The sequence below is a fragment of the Rattus rattus genome, chromosome 18 (genome assembly GCF_011064425.1).
Source record: "Rattus rattus isolate New Zealand chromosome 18, Rrattus_CSIRO_v1, whole genome shotgun sequence".
In the NCBI taxonomy this organism is placed as follows: Eukaryota; Metazoa; Chordata; class Mammalia; order Rodentia; family Muridae; genus Rattus; species Rattus rattus.
In genome coordinates, this window is record NC_046171.1 from 17050736 (window position 1) to 17073539 (window position 22804).

Genomic DNA, 22804 nt, shown 5'->3' on the forward strand with positions numbered 1-22804 from the left:
ACTCTTGCCTAGCAACCGCAAGACCCTGGGTTCGGTCCCCAGCTCCGGAAAAAAAAATTAAACTGAAAATATATCAACTATAAAGATCAGCCAAGTAGGTATATTCTTAGGATTCCAGGATCAAACCAGGGATGGCCAAGGACCAGTGTTTACTTAGGGTTTAGCAGATTTTAAAACCACTAAGCACATCATACCCATTACTTAGTTACTTCTATAATAACACATGTGTACATACTCAAGTTAAAAAAAAAAAACCAAGAAGTTTCTGTTTGTGAACTTTTTTTCCTATCCAAGGCTACTAATTACACACTAATTGGAAAGAATTAAAAATATGGAAAGGTGCTAGCTATGTCAACAGAAATGATGTTCAAATGTCAGTATACATAAAGCAATCTCGTGAAATAGTGTTGCTAACTTCGATCTAGGCAAAGCTTTCAAAGGAAACTTTAAATGAGTTGTAAACTTCCTGATATGCTAAAGATGGGGTGAGGACCCATGACGTAGCCTATGTCTGGGAGAGAGTGTGGACGTCACTGTATTTAGAAAGGCCTGTGTGAGAGGCTCTTGGCCTCTCTAAGCAGTGAGGGTGATCACACAGCAATTACAGGGTCTCTGACTTTAACAGTTATCTCAACTGTGTGTATTTACAGGGAGGAAAGGATGTGACTTACGAATACAATGGAATCTCAAAATTAAGTCACTAAGCACACTTGCCATTTCAAATGCCTAATATTCTCATGGCAAGAACATTAGAAATGTATTCTTCCACAATTCTGGTCTACACAACATGCTACGACTACAGAGCCAGGCCAAGGTGACAGATCCCCACACGTGGTAAGCCTTCTGTGTGACACATGGACTCTTTGTCCATTACGTCCCAGTGTTCCCCACGGCTGAACTGAGGGTGCCTGTGCTTCCGGAAGTTCACTGAAATGGGATTTCAGAATCTCTCCGGAGGTAATGCATATTCTGTACATTGTGTGTATATGATCTGAGGCTCCCTGGGACGTGACCAACGAGAGACAGTTATAGATTCCACAGAGCTTCATTAAATCTCGCCTGGTGGAGTGTTGTTGAGCAGAGGAAAAAACAAAACAAACACAGGAGGAAACACCCCAACAATGTCGTACGAGGCACTTCTGCCACGGCTTCATTTTTATATATCTAAGGAAATGCTAAAAATGACTTTTACTGGTGAATAGATGGGCAAGCTTTCTTATTTATTTATTTTTTACTGTGGTCATGGTTATTTCTGTAGTCCTCTGGTGCAAATGTGTCAGTAGAGCATCAGCAAGGCCCAGGAGGGACCTGGGTATCTGAAAGCTAACGAAGACATTTGTCATTCGCTCCTTTGCAGGAAAATTGATAAAAGCCTCCATCCTCACTGGACTGGGTACACGCCGCCATGTTTATATTCAAGGATTGCACAGTACCAGACAAGGACTGTCAGGGACAATTCTGTGTAGGAATTCTGGTTTCTTCCTGTGTAGATCCCATCCACGAGTTTCACCACTAATGGAGGGTGTGTGCGGGAATTCCTACTTGCTCTCTCCCTTCTGGAGATAGAACTTTCTTGTGATTCCATTATCAAATCAGGAGGCAAGGAGATGGCCTCTCTCTCCTCCCTTATTTGGTTCCCACCTCCACTCCCTTCTGTAGGATCTGGCTACTCATTTCTCTCAATTATGCTACCCAAGAAAATAAGAAGGAAAAGGATTCTTCTATAATTTTTAGTGAGACACCAAGCAGGACTGAACCAAGATAACAGCAAGATAAAATCATAACTTCACCCTTATACACATGGAGTGTAGAATACAGCATAATATAATTCAAAAGCTTACTTCTTAATCTTTTAATACAAGATTTTATATACATTAATGTATATGTGCATATATATATGATTACTCATTATATATACGAGGGTCAATGCAAGAGTCATTTTCATAAACATCCCAGTACATCATCTATACAAAGATATGATAGACGAACCAAGCATTATCTCTAGAGAAAATTTAGACTTTTTCTTTTCATTGCAATTTGTGATCGAAACAGTACAGGTGAGTTAAACTTGAGGTCCAGCGCATGCCCGGCAAGCACGCTACTATTGTGTGCTCTCTCCAGGAACCCCATGCATTTTTTTTGTAGGTGCATGTGATTACAGAAAATCCGTGTGGAGCGTCAACTCTGCACCCCGTTGAAAACCTTGAAGCGGGGTCAGAGTAGCATTGACAGCCTAGGTCTGCTTTGAACCATAACAAAGAGTTCCGCCTTCACTGGTACGGAACTGTGAACCACAGAGCTCAGGCACTAGAAAACGCACAGCAGATAATCCGATTAGGACCAATAAGAACACGCTTCTAGAGCAAGCCAATTAAGGACCCGGCAGCCCCCCTACCCCCGATTTGAGGTGTTAATTGCTAAACTTTGCAGCCCTGGTTTTGCTTGATTTCTTAAGAGAAGTCAAGTCAGAAAGGACTTCTTGGGGGCGGAGCTTGGCCCTTGTGGGTATTGGCTACAGCATCACCGTCACGTGGTAGGAGTGATGGGCACCAAGGGTTTAACGATTGCTCGTGGCGAAACAAGCTAAGTTCACCTCATCTGGCAAAACGCACAAGGGAGCAACATATGCCTAGCGCAGAAATGAGAAGACCGCTTCCTGGGCACAGCCACCTCAAACCCTTGAGGGGTGGCTCAGCAGTGGAGTGGGTGTTTGGCATGGCGTCCGGCCCCGAATTGGATGCCAAGAAGAGAAAAGAGGAAAAGAAATTGGGCCCGTCCCGTCCCTTAGTAATTATAAAATCCTGTTTAAAAATCTGCTATTTAACGTAGCCTTCAGCTGCCCTTCCTACAGAGAGCTCTGTCTAAAGGGCGCTAAAAGAATAGCTAATTGGGAAGCAACACTCCATTTTGAATGGCTTACGAGCAAAAGAGTTTACTTGTATTGATTTTCTTTGGGTCTCCAATACTAAAAGGATAGGAAGAAAGTAGTCACCTGAAGGACCGGCTGTCTGTGGCGAATCAGATCTTATCTATGTAGACTGTGAGAGCAACCCACATAAAGACATGGGCGTGACTTGTATTAAAAGATAGGGGTTGGGCTGGAGAGATGGCTCAGTGGTTAAGAGCGCTGACTGCTCTTCCAGAGGTCCTGAGTTCAAATCCCAGCAACCACATGGTGGCTCACAACCATGTGTAATGAGATCTGATGCCCTCTTCTGGTGTGTCTGAAGACAGCGACAGGGTACTTATCTATAATAAAACAATTACAAAAATATAGGGGTCTCTCCTCTACTGCCTGCTCCATAAAACTAAAAAATGGCCTAGTAGGAAAGAGCCTTGCGCAGTAGTCAGCTGTTTGCCCAAAGGCAGATAAGTCCCCTGACTGAACTCCAAATGTGTGCTCATACTCTATTTAACTGGGCGTCACGGCACACAAGTGCCTTTTCGGTTGCTTCACGTTGCTTTGTCCAGCTCTCCTGCACAGAGCAGGCTTGCTTGCCATGGAGACAGGACCTCTAATTTGAGATATTCTTAGTCCTGTAATCATGCTTCTTCGTGCAAAGATATGGAAATTCTAGTGTTTGCTTTTTTATAACTATTCTCACTAATTTAATCTTAATAAACCCTGCTGTAACATTAAAAAAAACCCTATAAACAATAATATAAAATGTGTGTTGGTTAGGTTTCCTTTGTCAAGTTGACACAAGCGAACGTCATCTGAGAGACGAGAAGGCTCCACTGAGAAGTGCCTTCGTCAGGTTGACCTATGGACAAGTCTGTGCGAGCATCTTCTTGGTTAGTGATTGGTGGGAGGGCCCAGCCTATTGTGGATGGTACCACCCTGGGCTGGTGGGCTGGGTTGTATAAGGAAGTAGGCTGAGCAAGCCCTGGGGAGTAAGCCAGCTGTCCGCTTTCTTCCATGGCCTCTGACTCAGTTCCTGCCTCCAGGTTCCTGCCCTGACTTTCCTCTATGATGGACTGTATGTATTAGGTGAAGTATACTCTGTTCCCCTTACATTGTTTTTGGCCACGGTCTTTAATCACAGAAAGAAAAAAAAAAAAGAAAAAAAAACTAAAACGAAGTTAAATTACTAAACGATAACACTTACTACACCCTTATTGTTTTTTTGAAAAAGATATATTGCTTTTAAATTTACGTGTAATGTCTACTCTGTTTGTATATGTATTATCTACCATGTGCATGCAGTGCCCACAAAAGTCAGTAGGGGGCATCAGATCCCCCTGAAACTGGAGTTATAGATAATTGTGAGTCACCTTGTGGGTGCTGGGAATATTACCCAGTTCTTCTGAAAGAGCAGGCCAGGGATATTAACCACTTAGCCATCTCTGCAGCTCAAAGTAACCATTCCTTAACTAGACTTTAGAATAGTCTCAGATAGACAATAGATTCTCAGGATGAAATCCCAGACAGAAGGGAAGGGTCCGAAGTGAGGTTCGAGGCAGTGATAAGAAGATGCCCGCTGTGGACATTATCGCTCCATCAGTACACATGGTCTTTCTCATTCTCGATAATGCTGGGTAGCATACCGTCAGAAGGGCACACCAACATTTACTGATGAGTGCTCCATGGGTGCATACTTAGGCCTGGTTCAGTTTTTAGAAACTGTTACTGTGAGTTCCACTAACAGTCCTGGATACTATTTCTATATTCTTTATCTGTAGCAGAAAGTCTTTTCCTCAAATGACAAAGTCATTAACTTTTTGGAGGTCATCAGGTGCTCAGCACCTTGGGCCTGCTTATCGGTTGCAACAATGTTGTAGGATAGCTCATTTCCTCTCCACTACCTTTCCGGTTTAAACTCAAGGCCCAAAGACTGAATCTCCTTTTCTACCCGATAAGAATTCATGTCCCACTGGCCATCTTCTATATGAACTGTCTCTTTGTTCATTTGCTGGGCTTTCAGGAAGGCATAAAGTCAAAGACTGGGTGAGAAACATCCAGTCTCGCATACCCTTCCTTCCTGCATCACTTAGAGGTCGTGCCAGCCTCCTGGCCGGAGTGGTGGCTTTGTGGCGAGCTAACCGACTATCTACTAGAGTTCACTACTGAATTAAAACTGAAGCATGTGTAAGGCACAGTTCTTTACTATTGGCAAACAAAATTTGAGGGACATGTTTGATCAGTGATGACAGTGTCCATTGACAGATTAAAAAAAATCTACATTTCCTAAAACAGTACCAGAGGCTTAAATCATTTTCATTTTAAAAGTAATTTTTTTATTAAAGACTGTAGAAGACATTCCCCCCAACAAATACCACTGTTATTGGGTAGTAAAATGTGTATAATAGTCTTATTTGGAAGTATGGATTAAGTATAATTAGTTAGTTAACTTCATATATATATGTGTGTGTGTATATATATATATGTATTCAATTATTTTAATTAGCTTAACACTAATCTAGAAAAAACCACATTTATGGTTAATATTCACTAAATGGTTGCCTTGGAGGCGAGATTATTAAGAAGTAAAAATTATTATTAATAAAATACACTAAGAATTAAAACGGTAGCTTAATTATAGGGTAGTCCAGGAACTTGAGCAGATAAAGAATATCTGTACAATGAGAGACTTTTCAAAGGTTAAAAATAGAGTTTCTAGGGCATCTCATAAAAAAAAAAAAAGTCAACACGTTAAACACCCAACAGCAGTGGTTGAAAGCCTAGTGAGAAAATTCTTAGCTCTAGGCTCACATGAAAGCCTTTTGAACACATGTGCTCAGCTATGCAGCTATGGTAGAACGGAAGTTGCCTCACCTCTGTAGCCAGGCTTTGGCTGGCACCATTGTCCAGAAGAAACCTGACGACTTCCAGGTGGTTCTCCTGGGCCGCCATATACAGCGGCGTGAAGCCATTCTGCAAAAGAAGAATACAAGAGTCCTGTCAGTTGCTCCAGCTGAGCTGGGGCCAAACATGCACGTTCCGAGGAGTGCTCGCATAAAATGACTTCGATGATCCTTCTTTGCAAACGTTTATAGTCATTAGAGAACCACGAGCAGTAGCCCCGTACCATGGTCATTGTTTAAGCGTATGTAATTCATGATCATAATCACAATTAGACGGCTTGTCACAGAAGGGTAGAGCTAGTATTCACAGTCAATAGTCTTAAAGAAACTTCTAGCAATTTATGCACTGTGAACAAGCAGACTTGTGTATCGTCAACCACGTTTGAGGTACTACAGTGAATGAAATGTTTGACTAGCTGCTGCAGGATATAGAGGAAAATGGATTCAGCTGTTATCTTCCAAGCATCGATCAGATTTTTCTTGCATTCATTTTGCAAACAAAGGTGTATGTTTTCATATGAAAGCAGGCATTTCAGAGAGTTCCAGCTTGGGAAGGGAATTGTTTTAACTTCAAATTACTTCAAACAGATGACAGATGTTATTTCACAGATCAGAGAAGGACTCACATGCAGAACAGTGTGGTGGGGCATAACTGCTTCCCACAACTACGTCCCTGCTTCCTTTTCTTTGGAGACAAGGTCTCATATACCCTAGGTTGGCCTACAATCTACCGTATAGCAGAGGCTAGCCTTAAACTTTCCATCCTTTACCTCCAGAGTGCTGAGGTCACAGGTTGTAATCCCACTGTGCCTGGCTCCTGTTTTGGTTTAAGGGTTATGATGGTTTGTATATGCTCGGCCTGGGGAGTGGCATTATTAGAAGGTGAGGCCTTATCGGAGCAGGTGTGTCACTGTCTTAAGACCCTCATCCTAGCTGCCTGAAAGCCAGGCTTCTGCTAGCAGCCTTCAGATGAAGATGTAGAACTCTCAGCTCCTCCTGCACCATGTCTGCCTGGATGCTGCCATGCTCCCACCTTGATGATAATGGACTGAACCTCTGAACCTGTAAGCCAGCCCCAATGAAATGTTGTCCTATTTCTAAGACTTGCATTGGTCATGGTGTCTGCTCACACCAGTAAACCCTAACTAAAACAGGGCTTCTTGCCTTTCTAGGACTAAGACCAGAGAAATTGGTCTTTTCCAAAAGTCATATTCCTGTTCACATTTTTTTTTTGATTTCTAAAAATATGTTTATTGATACTGAATTCTCATTCCACAAAACTCGTGAAATATACAGTTCAAGTGGGGGTTATGTGCTCACAGAACTGGGACGGGAGACTTGCCGGGCAAGAACCACTGAGAGATGCTGCCTACTAATCCCTCACCCTGCACCGGTTGGTACCAATTTTCCACATCTGCTTTTTTTATAACCTTGGCAACCACCTGTCTCTGTCCTGTGTCTGTGGCTTGGTTTACGTCAGACATTTCATATGAATGAGGTCACGCAGTGTGTAGCCCTGAAGGGTCTCATTCTCTGCTATCCATGCTGATGAAATGTTTTTGTGCTTCCCTCACTTACAAGAATGTTCCAGTTTCAGTACCACATGCCCCCTCAGGGATTATGCTTGAAGACTTGGTTCCTACTTAAATATTCAGAGGACCTTGGGAAGAGGTTGGATCATGAGCTCTAATGTAATCAATGGATGACCCATTACAGATCTGTATTTGACGGCATTCTTGGGAGGTGGTGGAGAGTATGGGGGTAGGGTCTGTTGTGTTTTATAGCAAGCCAGGTGTACCCGGCTGTTGCCAGGTAACTGTTGGGCGGAGTCTAGAAGGAATGCTAACAGGGTCTGGTAAGAGGAAGCAGGACATTGGAGGGGTACCGTTGGCTCTTTCTAATTTTCTTCTGCTTAATGATAACCTTGAGGTTAGCAGCTGGGATTTGCCTTGGCTGGACACTGAGATAAATGGGCCTGCGCCTCTCTGATGACAGCATAGACCTGTGGACAAGCAGTCTTTGCTTAGCTTTTAATATTCTCTCCTGAACTGTGTTCTTCCCCAGTCCCCATCAGCAACCTCAAGGGATGTCATCAAAGGGCTCTCCTTACTCTTTAGCTCTGATGAGGTTCTCCCGCCCTCTATTCCAATCATCAACTTTCCAGAACTTTCTGTTCCTCTTTAGCCTTCTGTTCTCGTGTCTCCAACCCAAAGCCAATAAACTCTTCGGAAACTTCTTTTGCTCTCTTAATCCAAATAAGCCCAATTATATAATATACATACTATCTATCAATAAAGAATCTACAAATATCTTTTGAAGAGACTGACTAAAAAAAAATCTTGCCACTAGACTAGCCCAGAGGCATAAGGCGCCTCCCACAATTCATGGTATTACCATGGGGCAGCCTATAACCATCACACTTGTTGGTGAGAAGGCACTGGGACCCTGGGAATGGCCAGATTTGAGAAAGATGTTTCTTCTCCATTTTCGTATTCACTTAAAAAATTAGGAAACCATCAAAACAGAGCCCGTTAAGACAGGAAGAGACTGGAGTCAATTTACATTTTCTTCTCTGTGGCAACAGTAGCTTGAGGTTCCCCAGGGAAGGGCAGCTTAAGACACAGTCAGTGTATTATTAAAAATCTGATTTTATCTACTGTCTTCAATACCTTCTCTCAGTGTTTACAGTGGGGCTATTAGACGCATGTAAATCTTCAGACTAAGAACTTTGCCGAGTGTGGAGACCCAGCCAGGCAGAGGAAAAGAAAAACAAAAAACAAAAAAATAAATAAATAAAAGAAAACAACCAACCAAAGTCCACAAAACTACCTCATGTCTGAGGGGCGTCCCTTCCTATGCGTTCCTCGTCACGGCCAATTGCAACACACAGTAAAGTATTTCACCGAAGCCTGTGTAACACTAAGTTCTGTGAAAGTCAGATTAAAGGTCAAAAGTCAGAGGGCGTCTAGACCTACCTCGCTGACTGTGAGAATCTGGTTCTTCTAACACAGAGGACATCTGGATGAGGGGTAAACCCTCAAGGGTACCCGAAAGATGACATTTGACTTGCGGTATTTTGCCCTTTGTTAAAACAAGTAAGAAAACTTGTTTGTTCAAAACATAGCCATAGCCAAAATACTACCAGAGACAGACGCTGCCTGTATAAACACAGTCAGCTATGCCTTTGGATGCAATCAAGGAAGACAAGGAAAGTCGAGATTTTACCTGAGCAGTTTCTTTGTCTTAAGTGGTAAACATAGTGTATTACTGTTACACCGAGTGCAAAACACTAAGGGATTAAAAAGAAATGAGTTCTTTACAATTACAATTCGGTTATCCAATGGTGTGCATGTGTGTGTGTGTGTGTGTGTGTGTGTGTGTGTGTGTGTGTGAGCATGTCTGCGTATGTGTTTATGTGTGTATATGTGTGTGTATGTGTGTCTTTGTGTATGTGTTTGTATATGTGTATTTGTGCGTGCATGTGCGTGTGTGTGCCTACATTTATGTATGTGTGTATATGTGTGTGTATGTGTGTCTTTGTATGTGTGTGTGTTTGTATATGTATGTGTGTATTTGTGTGTGTATGTGTGTCTTTGTATGTGTGTGTGTTTGTATATGTATGTGTGTATTTGTGTGTGTGTGTGTGTGTGTATAACTAGGCTAGCCTAGTTAACCAGCTTGTTCTGGGGATTTAATGCCACCCCTTCTGTGTGCTGGGATTCCAGGCTGGCAATCATTCCAGCCTGGCTTTTATGTAGGTGCTGAGAATCTGACCCTTTCCCTGCTGAGTCATCTCCATGATCCATTTTTTCCCCCTAAGGTATAGCAAAGAGGTTATGGGAATATAAAGTCTTTTACTAAAGAATTAAAGAATTGTTAAGACAAGAGATGAAGGTAATGACCAAAACTCATTAAAAGTAAACAAGCAAACAAAATCCCTCTAAACAACAACAAAATAAAACGTAGGGCTGGAGAGATGGCTCAGTCAGGAAAAGCTAAGCTCGCAACCAGAATAAAGTAAAAACCCTAATCTTGTATTTATAATGCCCAAATGCACAAGAACAGGATCTAAATGCTGGCTTGCGTTATTAAGGTTCAAGGCCTGGAGAGGACAGCATTCTGGATAAAAATAAATAAATGAAAAGGAATCAAGGAAGGGGGAAGGGATTCTTAACTATTTCTTTTTAAAGATTGTAAGGAAATATTCATATTACTATTAGTGTGTGTGTGCACACATACATGTGCTCACACTTGTGTGTGTATGGGTGAAGGTTGAGGGACAATTGTAAGAGGCAAGTTCTCTCTTTCGACCATGAGGGTCCTGGGGTTGAACTGAGGTCCTCACCTTCAGCAGGAGGTACCTTTATGACTGAATCACCTCACCAGTATTTTCTTAACTATTTTTTACAATTGAAGAAAGAGTTTCTAGGTGAAATCTCACTTAGAGACCTACCATCCTCCCCACCTCCCTCCCCAATCTAGAACTCATGATCCCATGTGCTGAGATTACAGGCGTGTTCCTGCACAGTGATCTATCTCTCTTGAGTGTGAACATTTCCATGTTTTATGTGTTAGTCCATGAATAAAATCTCCACTTAAAGAAGCATTCTATTTATGTTAAGACAGAGTTTTATATAGTCCGCGCTGGCCTTGCACTTGCTGTATTAACAAAGACGACCTTGAACTTCTGATCCTTCTGCCTCTACTTCCCAAATGCTGGGATCAGAACCACGAATCGCCATGCACAGTTTACATGATGCAACACGGGGCTCTGCGCATGCTTAGCAAGTGCTCTGCCCATTGAGCTACAGCGCCGTCTTCCAGGCTACTGTTGCCTTTTGGTCTATGTAAAATTCCTGCCTTAGAGTTGCACGAACTTCTGGTTCTGAAGCACGGTCACCTCACTGTTCCTTCTGGTCACAGCACGGCTCAGGAGGCACGTGAGGCCAGGTTTCTAGATGGAAGAGGAAGTGTGTGTGTGTGTGTGTGTGTGTGTGTGTGTGTGTGTGTGTGTGTGTGTGTGTGTGTGTGACAGGGATCCCCAGGCACAGCTGCGAGGAGAGGGACTTCACAGGCTCCGTTCTTTCTCTTACGGCCTCATCAGTGTGGAACGTGTATAAATTGAAATTAAAACGGATTTGGGCTTCATTCATCTCAACCACGGCTTTCCCACTTACTGACGGCAGGCAGGTTTATAGCCACGGCTGCCCTCAGACATAATCAGGAATGTGTGCAAGGTCTGAAGGAGATGTTCTGATTGGAAACGGATTCAAGGCTCGTCCTGCTATCTCATGGCTCCGTGATTACCGCTCACTGTTTTTCAGTGGACAAAACTGAGGCGATGTGACGTAGGCCCTTAAGATGGCTCAGCAGGTAAAAGTGTTCGCTGTCAATCCTGACAACCTGAGTTGGATCCCTGGGCCCCACATGGTGGGAGGAAAGTACTGACTTGGCCAGTTGTCATCTGACTAGCATGTGTGTGCACTGCTAGCTCACACGTGGCCTCGCCGCCCACGAAAATAAGCATAACCAAAAGAAAATATTTAAAGCACACGTTTTCCGTTTTCTTTCGTAGTCGGCTAATATCTGAGAGTGTATCTGCTAAACTTTAATTTTATATTGTTCCTTTCTGGAAAAGCATTTTATTATTCAAAGCATACTTCTCACAGACAATGGAACAAGAGCCCAGATCCAGGAAGTAACAAGAAAGGGGAGTGAATGATCGAGTTGTGAGCTGCAGTTGGGAGCGGAGTGTGTTGACTTCTCTGACGTTGATGGTCACTAGGGCCAAAGCTTTCACACTGAGACTGTTAGTCATCGTGAATCTGCAGTGTCTCACGTGGAAGAGATTCATCAGCCAAAGATACTCAAAGACAATGAGCCAAGCACATTTAACAGAGAGACCAAAAGGCCATGGGGTAACTAAATAAAAAATAAAGTGTGCTTTGGGTCATTGGAAGACTGAGTGAAACAATTACCTCCAAGGCTGATGACTGGAGTTTAAGCTTCAGGACCTCCAGGGTGAAGGGAGAGATCTGACTCCCCCAAGTTATCCTTTGGCCTCTACCAGAGAGCAAACACACACACACACACAAACACACACACACACACATACATACACACACACACACACACACACACAAACGTGATAAATAAGTCTAATGTTTTCATTTTGTTCTATTTTATTTTGTGTTGTTTGTTCTTTGTCTTCAAGATAGGGTTTCTCTGTGTAGTCTTGGGTGTCCTAGAACTCCCTCTGCAGACCAGGCTGGCCTCAAATTCACAGATATATCCACTCTCCTCTGCCTCCTGAGTGCTGGTAGATTAAAGGCATGTGCCCCACCACACAGCTTTAAATTTATTTTTTACAACTGTGTTGAGACGTTTTCTCAAAGGTCAAAGGCAGACTTTTAAAACTGACAATAATCATGAGATGTTTTCAGAACGCAAAGAAAGACTGAATAAAGGGCCAGTGGCCAGCGCTCATCCGCAGAGTTCTTGCCAGACATGCACAGGGTATCGGGGTTTAAGACTAATTGAAATGTGATTTTGTGTGAGGGTGGGAGTGGGGTTACAAGGTTGAGTTTTTGCAATAAAAGGAAGACACCACTTCCCTTGTGGCTTTCAATTCCACACAGCATCAATTTCGCAAGGAACACTTGAGAATTCAAATATCTCACTTTTTTTCACTTAATCTTTTGGTTTTCAGATTATTCATCATCAAACACCCACTGTAATACTTCCCATGATTCTGATTCCAAGGTTGCTGGAGAATCCCAATGTCACATTATAACCACGGGCTTCATGGTCCCCTGATATCACCTTTCCCAACTTCACTAAGTTCTTCATTTTTGGCTAAATCACAGGTTTGTTCTGTGGTCAGTATGTTCAATGCCTTTCACCCAGGGAGAGCCACTGACATGAGAGAGATGCTTCAACTAGAAATGGGACAAAAGAGACTGTCCTGTGCTAAGTTTGGTCTGTTGTTATGTATTGTAATGCTAAGTGTAGGGGTGGGTGGGGGCACAAGGCCAGGTTGAGCTAGAGGTGAGACAGTCCCCACACAGACCACAAGTGAGACCTTGTCCCCCAAGTTATTTCTGATTGGTGAATCAAGATGCCATCAGCCAATAGCTGGGCAGAAGAAATATAGGCCAGGTTTAGGGTTCTTGAGCTTGGGATCAGAGAACCATGAAGAAGTTTAGGTAAAAGAGGAAGAGGAGGAGAAGGAGGGGGAGGAAGAAGAGGAGGAAGAGTCAGGGAAGGAGGAGGAAGAGGAGGGGAAGAGGTGGGGAAGAGGAGGGGAAGAGGAGGGAAGAGGAGGGGAAGAGGAGGGAAGAGGAGGAAGAAGAGGAAAAGAGGAGGAAGGGAAGAGGAGGAGAGGGGAGGAGGGAGGAGGAGGAGGAGGAAGAGGGAGGGAGGGGGAGGAGGAGGAGGAGGAGGAAGAGGAGGAAGAGTTGGGGAAGGAGGAGGGAAGAGGAGGGGGAAGAGGAGGGGAGAGAGGAAGAGGAGGAAGGAAGAGGAAGGGAAGAGGGAGGGGGGAAGAGGAGGAAGAGGAGGAAGGAGGAAAAGGGAGGAAGAGGAGGAAGGGGAGGGGAGGAGGAGGAGGAGGAGGAGGAAGAGGAGGGGGGAGGGGGAAGAGGAGGGGGAAAGAGGAGGGAGGGGGAAGAGGAGGAAGAGGAGGAGAAAGAGGAGGGGAAGAGGATGAAGAAGGGAAAGAGGAAGGGGGGAAGAGGAGGGGGAAGAGGAGGGGGAGGAAGGGGAGAAGGGAGGGGGAGGAGGTAGGAGGAGGAGGAAGAGGAAGAGGAGGAGGAGGAGGAAGAGGAGGAGGAGGAGGAAGAGGAAGAGGAGGGGAAGAGGAGGGGAAGGAGGAGGAGGGGGAAGAGGAGGGAGAGGAGGAGGAGGAGGAGGAGAAGGAGGAGGAGACAAAGACTAGGAGTCAAGAAAGCATGGCCCTGAGGGTTGACCAGTTGGAGTTCAGAGCAGGCCAGATAAAAAACATAGTAAGTAACTTGGGGTTGTCGATAGGAAATAGATTTAAATAGCATAGAGGTTAGATGTCTGTCCAGCTCTAGTGCTGATTAAGGCTTATTGTAGATATAAAGGCTGTGTGTGTGTCTTTTATCCGGGAACTTAATGGTCAAAGGTGGAGTAGAAGAAACCCTGGATTGGAATTAAAAATATCTACAACAGTCCTTTATGGACACTGCAGCTTTACAAGATGTCTATTTTGCTGCACGGCCTTTGATGGACACTACACTCATGTCAATGATTGGATGATGAGTACCTGAATTTTAAACCAGTAAAGTACATTCAAAAGCTAATTTATTTTTAGATTCAAAGACTAAGATTAAGATAGTAGGTAGTCTATGGGGCTTTTTCTAGGACTTCATATGACTGTCAATGCCCTAAGTGACAGGAGGACTTATATTCAGCACAAATATTTGAAACATTTTAAACTCTAGGAACTCTGACAACTACTTGATAAAAGAGGCCTGCCAGGGACATGCCTTTAGCTGACGTGTAACTCAAGCAAACGCTTGGTGCATAGGTCTTATTGGTAAATAACAGGCAAAGTGCTTTGCAATACGGTTGTTAAGTTCACCTGAGACTGTGCGTTGACGTTCGCTCCGTTCGTAACCAAGACCTTGACCACTTCCGCTTGTCCAGCCAAGGATGCGATGTGTAAGGCTGTGTTTCCTTTCTGTGAAATGAGAGGGAAGACACATGAGCTCACAGCCCATTGTTCAGTGCCTCCGAGACGCACAGGTGACGAAGGGGATGAGCAGCTCACGGGAATGGCGCCCTTCTTCTAATGGAGAGTTGACCCTTTACAGAACGGGACAAGTGTCACCAAAGGCACCAAGCCCATGACACTGACCTTTGTGGCTGCATCGACGTTAGCTTCCCTCTGCAGCAGCTCAGAGACCACTTCCACATGGCCTTCTTTGGAAGCAAGATGGAGCGCATTCAACCCATTCTGAGGGCAAGAGAAAGAAGAGTGAACTGAAAACAGGGTTCTCACCAGCCTGCCACATACTCCTCAGTTAATGCCCTACCAGAATCCCCCTTGTGTGTGCAGCACGGGAATGTGGAGTGGAACTAAAATGTTGAAACTAGGGAGGGTGGCCTGTTACTATCAGCTGTTAGTCACTGCATGGCATCCCTTTGACGGAGACTAATCGGACAAGGTTGGGCAAACAACATTTAACAACAAAACCAACCTCCTGTCAAGTGGAGGAAGAGCCTGTTGATAGCTAACACTAGCCTTAAGAAATTTGAGGGATTGGGGATTTAGCTCAGCGGTAGAGCGCTTGCCTAGCAAGCGCAAGGCCCCGGGTTCGGTCCCCAGCTCCAAAAAAAAGAAATTTGAGAGTTTTAACGAAAATACCAAACCAGAACAATAACCACAACCGACCTGGTTACAGATGTTGACGTCCACTCCATTTTTGATGTAGTCAAGGGCCTTTTCCAGGTGCCCCGCCCGAGCTGCTCTCAAGTAACTTGCATTGGCATCCGACTAGGAAGAAAAGAAGAGAAAGCACTGTGGTGACAAAGCTGGCTAACGTGCCCGCGGACAGGTACCCGGCCAATGGTACAAAACAAGAGGAAAGCATTGGACTGTTTTGTATGAAAACATGATAACATTTTTCTAATAAGTCAAGAGGAATAGGGCAAACTCTTTGGCCCACAAATTAAGAGCACTGGCTGTCCTTGCAGAGGACCCAGGTTTGATTCTCAGCACCCGCAAGGTGGCTTCACCACCATCTGTAACAGTTTTAGGGGATCCAATGCCTTCTTCTGGCCTCTGTGGGCACCAGAAACACATGAAACAAACACAGACTAACATGCAGGCAAACGCTCACACATACTCATTAAAAAAGGTCCAAGCACACCAATTTATACATTTGGAGATATCCCAACTTATTCTGCATTGAGATTGGTAATTTCTCATGAAACGTGACCACCTTAAATCAATATACAATCCCCGGGGAAACTGCTCCATCAACACATTATAAAAACCCAGCTGCTCCGTACCAGAAATTCACCACAGATTCCATATTCACAGATTCCTCATGGCCGGTCTTCCCTAAGCCAAGGGCACATTTCCTATTCTCACACTGCCTCAGCGGGCTGCTAAGTTTTCAGTTGCTAACTTCCCCCCATGAGGCTAACGGGACCCCACCCCATATTAAGGGCATGTTTTTTCCATATGAAAACCATGCAGCCAAGTCGTGAACTTCCTACATGTTTTCAAGCTAAGTTGAGGCTGTAGCCTGGAGAACTCTCTCAGGAGCGGCACCCAACATCTAAACACAACAAAAACCAAGACGGACATCTTATGCATCTCTGAAAATTTGTGGCTCTGAACGCTACCTATTTCTAACATCAACAGAGGCTGGGAAGCTTCCCAGCAGCGAAAGAGGACAGCATAGTGGTGGATAGAAAAGATGGGCCTGGGGTTGGGGATTTAGCTCAGTGGTAGAGCGCTTGCCTAGCAAGCGCAAGGCCCCTGGTTTGATCCCAGCTCGGAAAAAAAAAAAAAAAAAAAAAGAAAGAAAAGATGGGCCTGAAAAGTGTAGAGAGAGCCTGTCCAGGGCACTGCAAGCCAGAGCAGGTTTTCCTAAAACTGCATCTAGAAACATCTCCCCACCAGTTTAAAACACAACCATGCATGAAAAGGCTTCTTCGAAGACTATGTCTCCTAACCGCATAGGGACCATCTCCTTCAAGGGCCCTTGGGGCTCCCAACAAACACATCCATTCCACCTAATGCTGGGCACTCATGACACACAAGCATGGGCTTTCAAATACCCATCCTTTCTCCTCACAGAACCATAAGCCCTTCTGGAACAAGCAGGGTCAGATAAGGAACCACGAGTCTGGAAAGCCACCAACATGGTGGTCTTTCAGGAGCACCCATTCAAGCTTGGTGCGGTAGGCAAGGTGAAGGAAGTTCCCACCTGCCAAAGGGTCATTGGTTCTGGGGTGCAGATAGGTAAGCATTGATTTGTTAGGGACTCCCAAGGAGAGGCCACCTCCCACCCCCGCCAGGGTCCCTATCACCCTCCTCTATGTCACAGTAAGCGTCTCTCTTTGAGAATATCCCTTCTATGCCATCTTCTTAGAAGTCACAGCACTAGTAACGTTTTGATTTGAGTGGCCCTTCTGTGGGGCCCACTCTGCTCAATGTCCAGTCACACCACCTTTGGTGCTCTGTGTCACTGACACCCCTTTGTGATGACTAAACATGTTCCCAGAACTGCCGTCCATCCAGAGGGCCACCACCTCCCCCCTCAGAAAAAACAGCTGCCAATAAAGAAAACTTATTTCAAAACTATAACCTTAAGGAGGTTGTCAATCTTGGGCCCTCTTGGGTTGCCACATGCAAGGAAGAGACCCTGTGTGTGATGTCCATCTTCTTATTTCCCTTTAACTAAGGACAATCTGGATGTACAGGTGCCTGTAAAGGTTTTGTGACTGAATCAATAAATACATACATTGTATAGAAGTAACTAATAATCAACTTTATTTTTAGAACAAGAGAAGAGGCTTCTGTGGCGGTAACAGCTGCAGTCACCCAATTTGGCTTGAGACTCTGCCACGGACACAAAGACGGATACCAGAAATGAAACATTGTGACGGAGCCAGGGCATTCAGAGAACACTGTAGTACTATCAGAAGGTTGATGCCTTAGGGTTCTATTGCTACTAAGAGATACCATGACCACAGCAACTCTCACAAAGGAAAACATTTCACTGGGGCTGGCTTACAGTTTCAGAGGTTCAGTCCATTATCATCATGGTGGCGAGCATGGCAGCATCCAGGCAGACATGGTGCTGGAGGAGCTGAGAGTTCTCCATCCAGATCCACAGGCAGGAAGGAGGAGACTGTGTACCACACTGGGAATAGCTTGAACATATATGACCTCAAAGCCCACCGCCATGGTGACACACTTCCTCCAACCAGGGGACACCTCCTAATAGTGACACTTCCTATAGCTAAGCATTCAAACACGTGAGTCTATGGGGGCCTTTCCTATTAAACCATCACAGTTGGCTTCTTCGATGACGAGTGAAAGTTATGAATTAATATTCTCCTTTTAACTGTCACACGATGGGCCGGCTACTACGATGTCAACTTGTTACCCAAAATTGGAAACCTTAATTGAGAAAATGCTTCCACAAGATCCAGCTGTAAAGCTCAATTAGCGATCAAGTGGGGGAAGGGCCCAGCCCATTGTGGGTGGTGCCATCCCTGGGCTAGTAGTCCTGGGTTCTATAAGAGAGCAGACTGAGCAAGCCAGGGGGAGCAAGCCAGTAAGTAGCACCCCTCCATGGTCTCTGCATCAGCTCCTGCCTTCTAGGTTCCTGCCCTGCTTCGTTCCTATCCTAGCTTCCCCCAGTGAAGGACTATGATCTGGAAATGTAAGCCCAAAAGCCCATTCCTCCCCAACTTGCTTTACCAAGTCATGGTGTTTCGTTGCAGTCATATAAGCTCTAAGACACACGTCGAACCTGTCCATCCTAAGATATATGGATCTGTCCTCTTTATCCACATAGATGGACTTAGTAGCTGGAAATAAAGAATAATTCAAAAAAGTGGCCTGTACAGGTATATAAGGGTGGGCTTACTTATTCTGTGGCTTGTCTTTACTCTTAAATAGTACTATGTAACAACTACTTTCATTGAATTTACTTGATACTAGTTCAATACTGAGATAAAATAAACCCAGATTTTGCATTAAGCATGTAAGCCATTTACACAGGGTAGATAAGGGGAGGGAGAGAATATGTGTGTTAGAATTCAGATCAGTCAAACAGTTCCCAGGGATTCAAGGAAGAACCGCAATGTGTAAGGAGCTCTTGTACTGTGGGAGGTGGGCTTTTGAAGTCCAGACAGAGCCAGCTGGGCAGGGACGGCTCGGCGCTGTACAATAACCTCTGACCCTTGTGCCCGCTTGCTGGCTTATCAGTGTGTGCGCATGGAAAGGCTGTGCTGTTGGGCTGACACAGGAACGCCGTCAGCCGGCCTGCGCGGCTCAACTGCCAGAGGCAGGGACTGTGAGCTCTGCGTTTGGATTCTGCCTCGGGTATCTAAAAACTGCAGCTAAGGAGGCTAAAAGGAGGTGTGATAATCCAAGAAAAAGAGCCTCCGAGCCCATTCCAGATTTAAAAGGATCTGCAATTCTGTCACGTGGCCCATTTTTCTTAAAAAAAAAAAAAAAAAAGTCTTCCCTAGATTCTAAAGCAAAACACACACACAACTGGTTTGAGAAGACTCTTCTAATCCTGGGTTTCTTTTGGTTTAACCTATCTGAGGTGTGGATTCTCATGAGACCAGTAAATGTTAACCACTGTTTTCCTTCAGATAATGCACGCGGTTAGCCTCTGTTAGAAGGGTTCCATATTATTTTGCACGGTGCGTGCAGGATCCTGTTTGTGGGTTGGGCATATCATGATTCTCTAATGTAAAGAGTTATTTACACAGCATTTATGTGACGTTAGTGATAAGTAGCCTATCTTGGAGCACGTGGATGCTGTGTATGGGTTCTATGCAAATACTACACCGTTTTATATAAGGGTTGTGAGTACCAAGGATCTTGGAAGAGGAGGCGGGTGAGTATCTTGGAAATGATGCTCTTTGGACACCTTGAGAGGGCTATCCATGTTGCATATGCATATGCGATTTATACCCCATTTTATGTCTCTCAGGAGGCTAGGCTTTGGTTTCCTATTGAAGAAAATTATACTGTATCGATGACCGTATCGACAACAGGGCTGGTGAGACAGTTCGGTGGGTTTGCAACCAAGCCTGACAGCACGAGTTCAATACCAACTCCTGGCAGTTGTTGTCTGACTTCCACATATACACAGTGGCAGGTGTGACTCCACCTCAGCTAAACAGATAAACGTAAAATAAAACCCGTCCAGCGCCCATCTTCCGACGGCTTCTTTTACCGAGACACCCTGGTACTGACCCCGGTTCTCTGAGTCCGCTTACTCATCGCCTCAGAACATCAGGAGGGTCAGGAATGGACAACAGAGATCTTCTCTGTTCCCAGCACTTGGTCACGCCCTTACCACTGTTGCAGGAGAGCAGCCTGCTTGGAGGGGATGGTTAATGAGGGGAGAATCCAGAACACAAGAACAAAGACAGCCCTGAAGGAAAATGGTAACTCAGGACATAGACTTTGATAAGTTCGAGGAGTGTCTCAGTTTTCTCCTCTCAACCATCTGAAAGCGACTCAGCGCATCCTCCTGCCTCACGTATGTAGGGAGCACTGATTGCATGCGAGCGCTGATTGCCACACCACATCCTGGCGTGTCCAAAGGATGGTACATTTACCTTCATCTCGGTATCTTTTGTTCTCGTCCAAATCACCTTGTATAGGCAGCAGGATAGAACAGCTGGCCCTGAACTTGACACCACGGCCTGGCAAACCCATCCTAAGCCGAAAATATTGTTAAGTTGGAAAGGATCTATGTAGCCTACCATACATCCTGGGTTTTGCAGGATGGTATCCTAGCAACCCTGTCTCCTAGCAACACAGTGTCCTGGAGAATTCCCAGCGGTTCGCCCTTGTGATCAAGTGGCTGAGGGGGACCTGCCGGTATGTTTTAAGAACGTGCACGTGGCTAGCCCAGGAAAAGACCCAAGTTAAACACTGTGATTTGGCTGATTGTAGGTAGCTTTCTGTAGCCTCATAGACAGGAAAAATGGCATTAAGTTATTAAGTCTGGATCCTTGGTCATGCCTCTGTATTATTGTTTTCTTAACATTAAGAAGCTCATACCATTCTATCATAGGCTTGCTATCTCATTTAAACTCTTGTCTCCTCAAATAACCCAGGCTTATCCTTAACATGGGCTGCAGGCTCTCTCTCCCTCCCTCCCTCTCTCTCTCTCTCTCTCTCTCTCTCTCTCTCTCTCTCTCTCTCTCTCTCTCTCTCTCTCTCTCTCTCATCCAATCTGAACAACACCCCATCATGTGTTATATTTAAACAGGATCTAAAGATGGCAGCTCACAATATCCACGCAGGGAATTCAGGCAGAAAGAGAAACTCGGGTCTCCTGCACAGAGAGCTACACAGGTGACAGCGCTGCTCATAGAGACAGGGATCAGAGGTGAAAGCAAACGGGCAGGCAGCGCCGGCTTCCCCTCAGCCGCCCAGAGGGACAACGTGAAGCTGAAAATCTCTTTTGACAATAGTTTAAGATCTCGTTTCCTTGGCCATCCTTTTGGACAGGAAGGTGTCTCCTGTCAAGGAACTAGCTGCAGGGCTAGAAACACACATTAGTATGAATTAGTTAGGCCTCCTCACCTACCCCAGGATAGTTACAGTATTTAGTAGAGTCCAGTGGCTGCAAAGAATGACAGTTTGCTGAGCGACAGTCTCAGTAGTGTGTGACACTTCATACCCCTGACGATACGCAAAGCACCTTGCGAGTGGTCATGCTAACTCAGTTACATCATTGCAAACTACTGTTATATGGGCAATTTGTGTAACTGATTCATATTCTTGTAATGCTTCCATGAGGTGCTAACGAAGGTCACACAAGATTCATGTCCACCGTGTTCTCAGCATATGACCTTATTGGGAAGTAGGAAATGTGGAGATAAGTCTGGTTTGATAAGGACACAATCAGAAGGAGTTCTGACTGTGATAATAATAATAATAATAATAATAATAATTATTATTATTATTATTATTAGAATCTTTATATGGTGAGGACACACACTGATGAGCAAGAGACAGCCATTCAAAGACAGGCAGAAAGGAGAGCCACCAGCAGTCCCCAGGAAAGCATCTCTCCTAACAACCGTCTGACTTCACACAGCTTTGACTGTCCATCCTGGAAGATAAGCCCAGTAGGTTGAATGACTAGCCACACTTTGCAGAGGCACACAGGGCAGAGGTAAGGACAGGTAACCTCCCATGGCACGCCATGTGTCAGTAAGGGTTAAAAACCATCTAGCATTCACTCTCATACTGGGGTCTAGGCTGTGAATCACTGTCCTAAAAGTGGGCTTCAACTCTCCTAGCTAATTATGAACTGTGTGGGGTGGTCCCTGCCCATAATCCCAGCACTTGGGAGGCTCAGATAGGAGGAATTCTCTAGGTTTGAGTCAAGTCAAGGATATAGTGAGACCTTATCACAAAAAACAAAACAACCCCCCCAAAACAAACCAAAGACAAAAAACCCAAACAATGACAACAACAACAACAATCTCAACAAAACAAAATTAAACAAACAAAGCAAATATACCGACATACCAATTTGAAATTATTGAGTGGGAACCCATATTTCTTTGAAATGGATCCTGGTGATATATTTTTTTAAAAAAGATAAATTTATTTTATGTATGTGAGTACACTGTCACTCTCTTCAGACACACCAGGAGAGGGCATCAGATCCCATTACAGATGGTTGTGAGCCATCCTGTGGTTGCTGGGAATTGAACTCAGGACCTCTGGAAGAGCAGTCAGTGCTCTTAACCACTAAGCCATCGCTCCAGCCCCGATCTTGGTGATATTTTATTTAGCACATCTGCCAATGCTGCCATAGCTCAAGAGGAAGCTGAGCTCACTTCTGCCAGGCTCTACCCATCCAAGGGGAGTTAGGAAACAAATGCTTGCCTTTAGGGTTGCTCATCTTCTGGATATGCATGCGAATTTTTATCTCAATCTGGTAATGATAGGTGAAAGTCTCAAGGGTTGCAATCCTCAGGGAGACGTTCTTTCCCTTTTGTCTTATGTAAAATGGAGCCAGGCAGGCTCTTCTTCTTTAACAAGTCCACTTTGCCACTGCTATTCAGGACAAGTGCTGTGGGTCTTCTCATTCATAGAGCAGGGGCCCTGGACATATCCTATGCTTTGTCCCCCGCATTGTGTTCATCAACTACATGTAATGTTTGACCTCTGCAGTTCTTCAAAAGGCTGATTCCCCCCCCCCAAAGTCTGGACTTTCTCTACAGCCGAAAATAAACTCAACTC

At 44.7% G+C, this 22804-nt stretch overlaps 1 protein-coding gene across 1 annotated transcript in view; it reads right to left on the minus strand.

Moving 5' to 3' along the window:
- Positions 1-22804, minus strand: part of Ank3 (ankyrin 3) — a 317856-nt gene that overhangs the window by 200097 nt on the left and 94955 nt on the right. Inside the window, exons 2-5 of the mRNA XM_032888731.1 lie at positions 15224-15325; positions 14687-14785; positions 14411-14509; positions 5777-5875 (exon numbers count right to left, since the gene is read on the minus strand). Of these exons, the coding sequence (XP_032744622.1) occupies positions 5777-5875; positions 14411-14509; positions 14687-14785; positions 15224-15325 (399 nt within the window). The remainder of the gene's footprint in view (positions 1-5776; positions 5876-14410; positions 14510-14686; positions 14786-15223; positions 15326-22804) is intronic.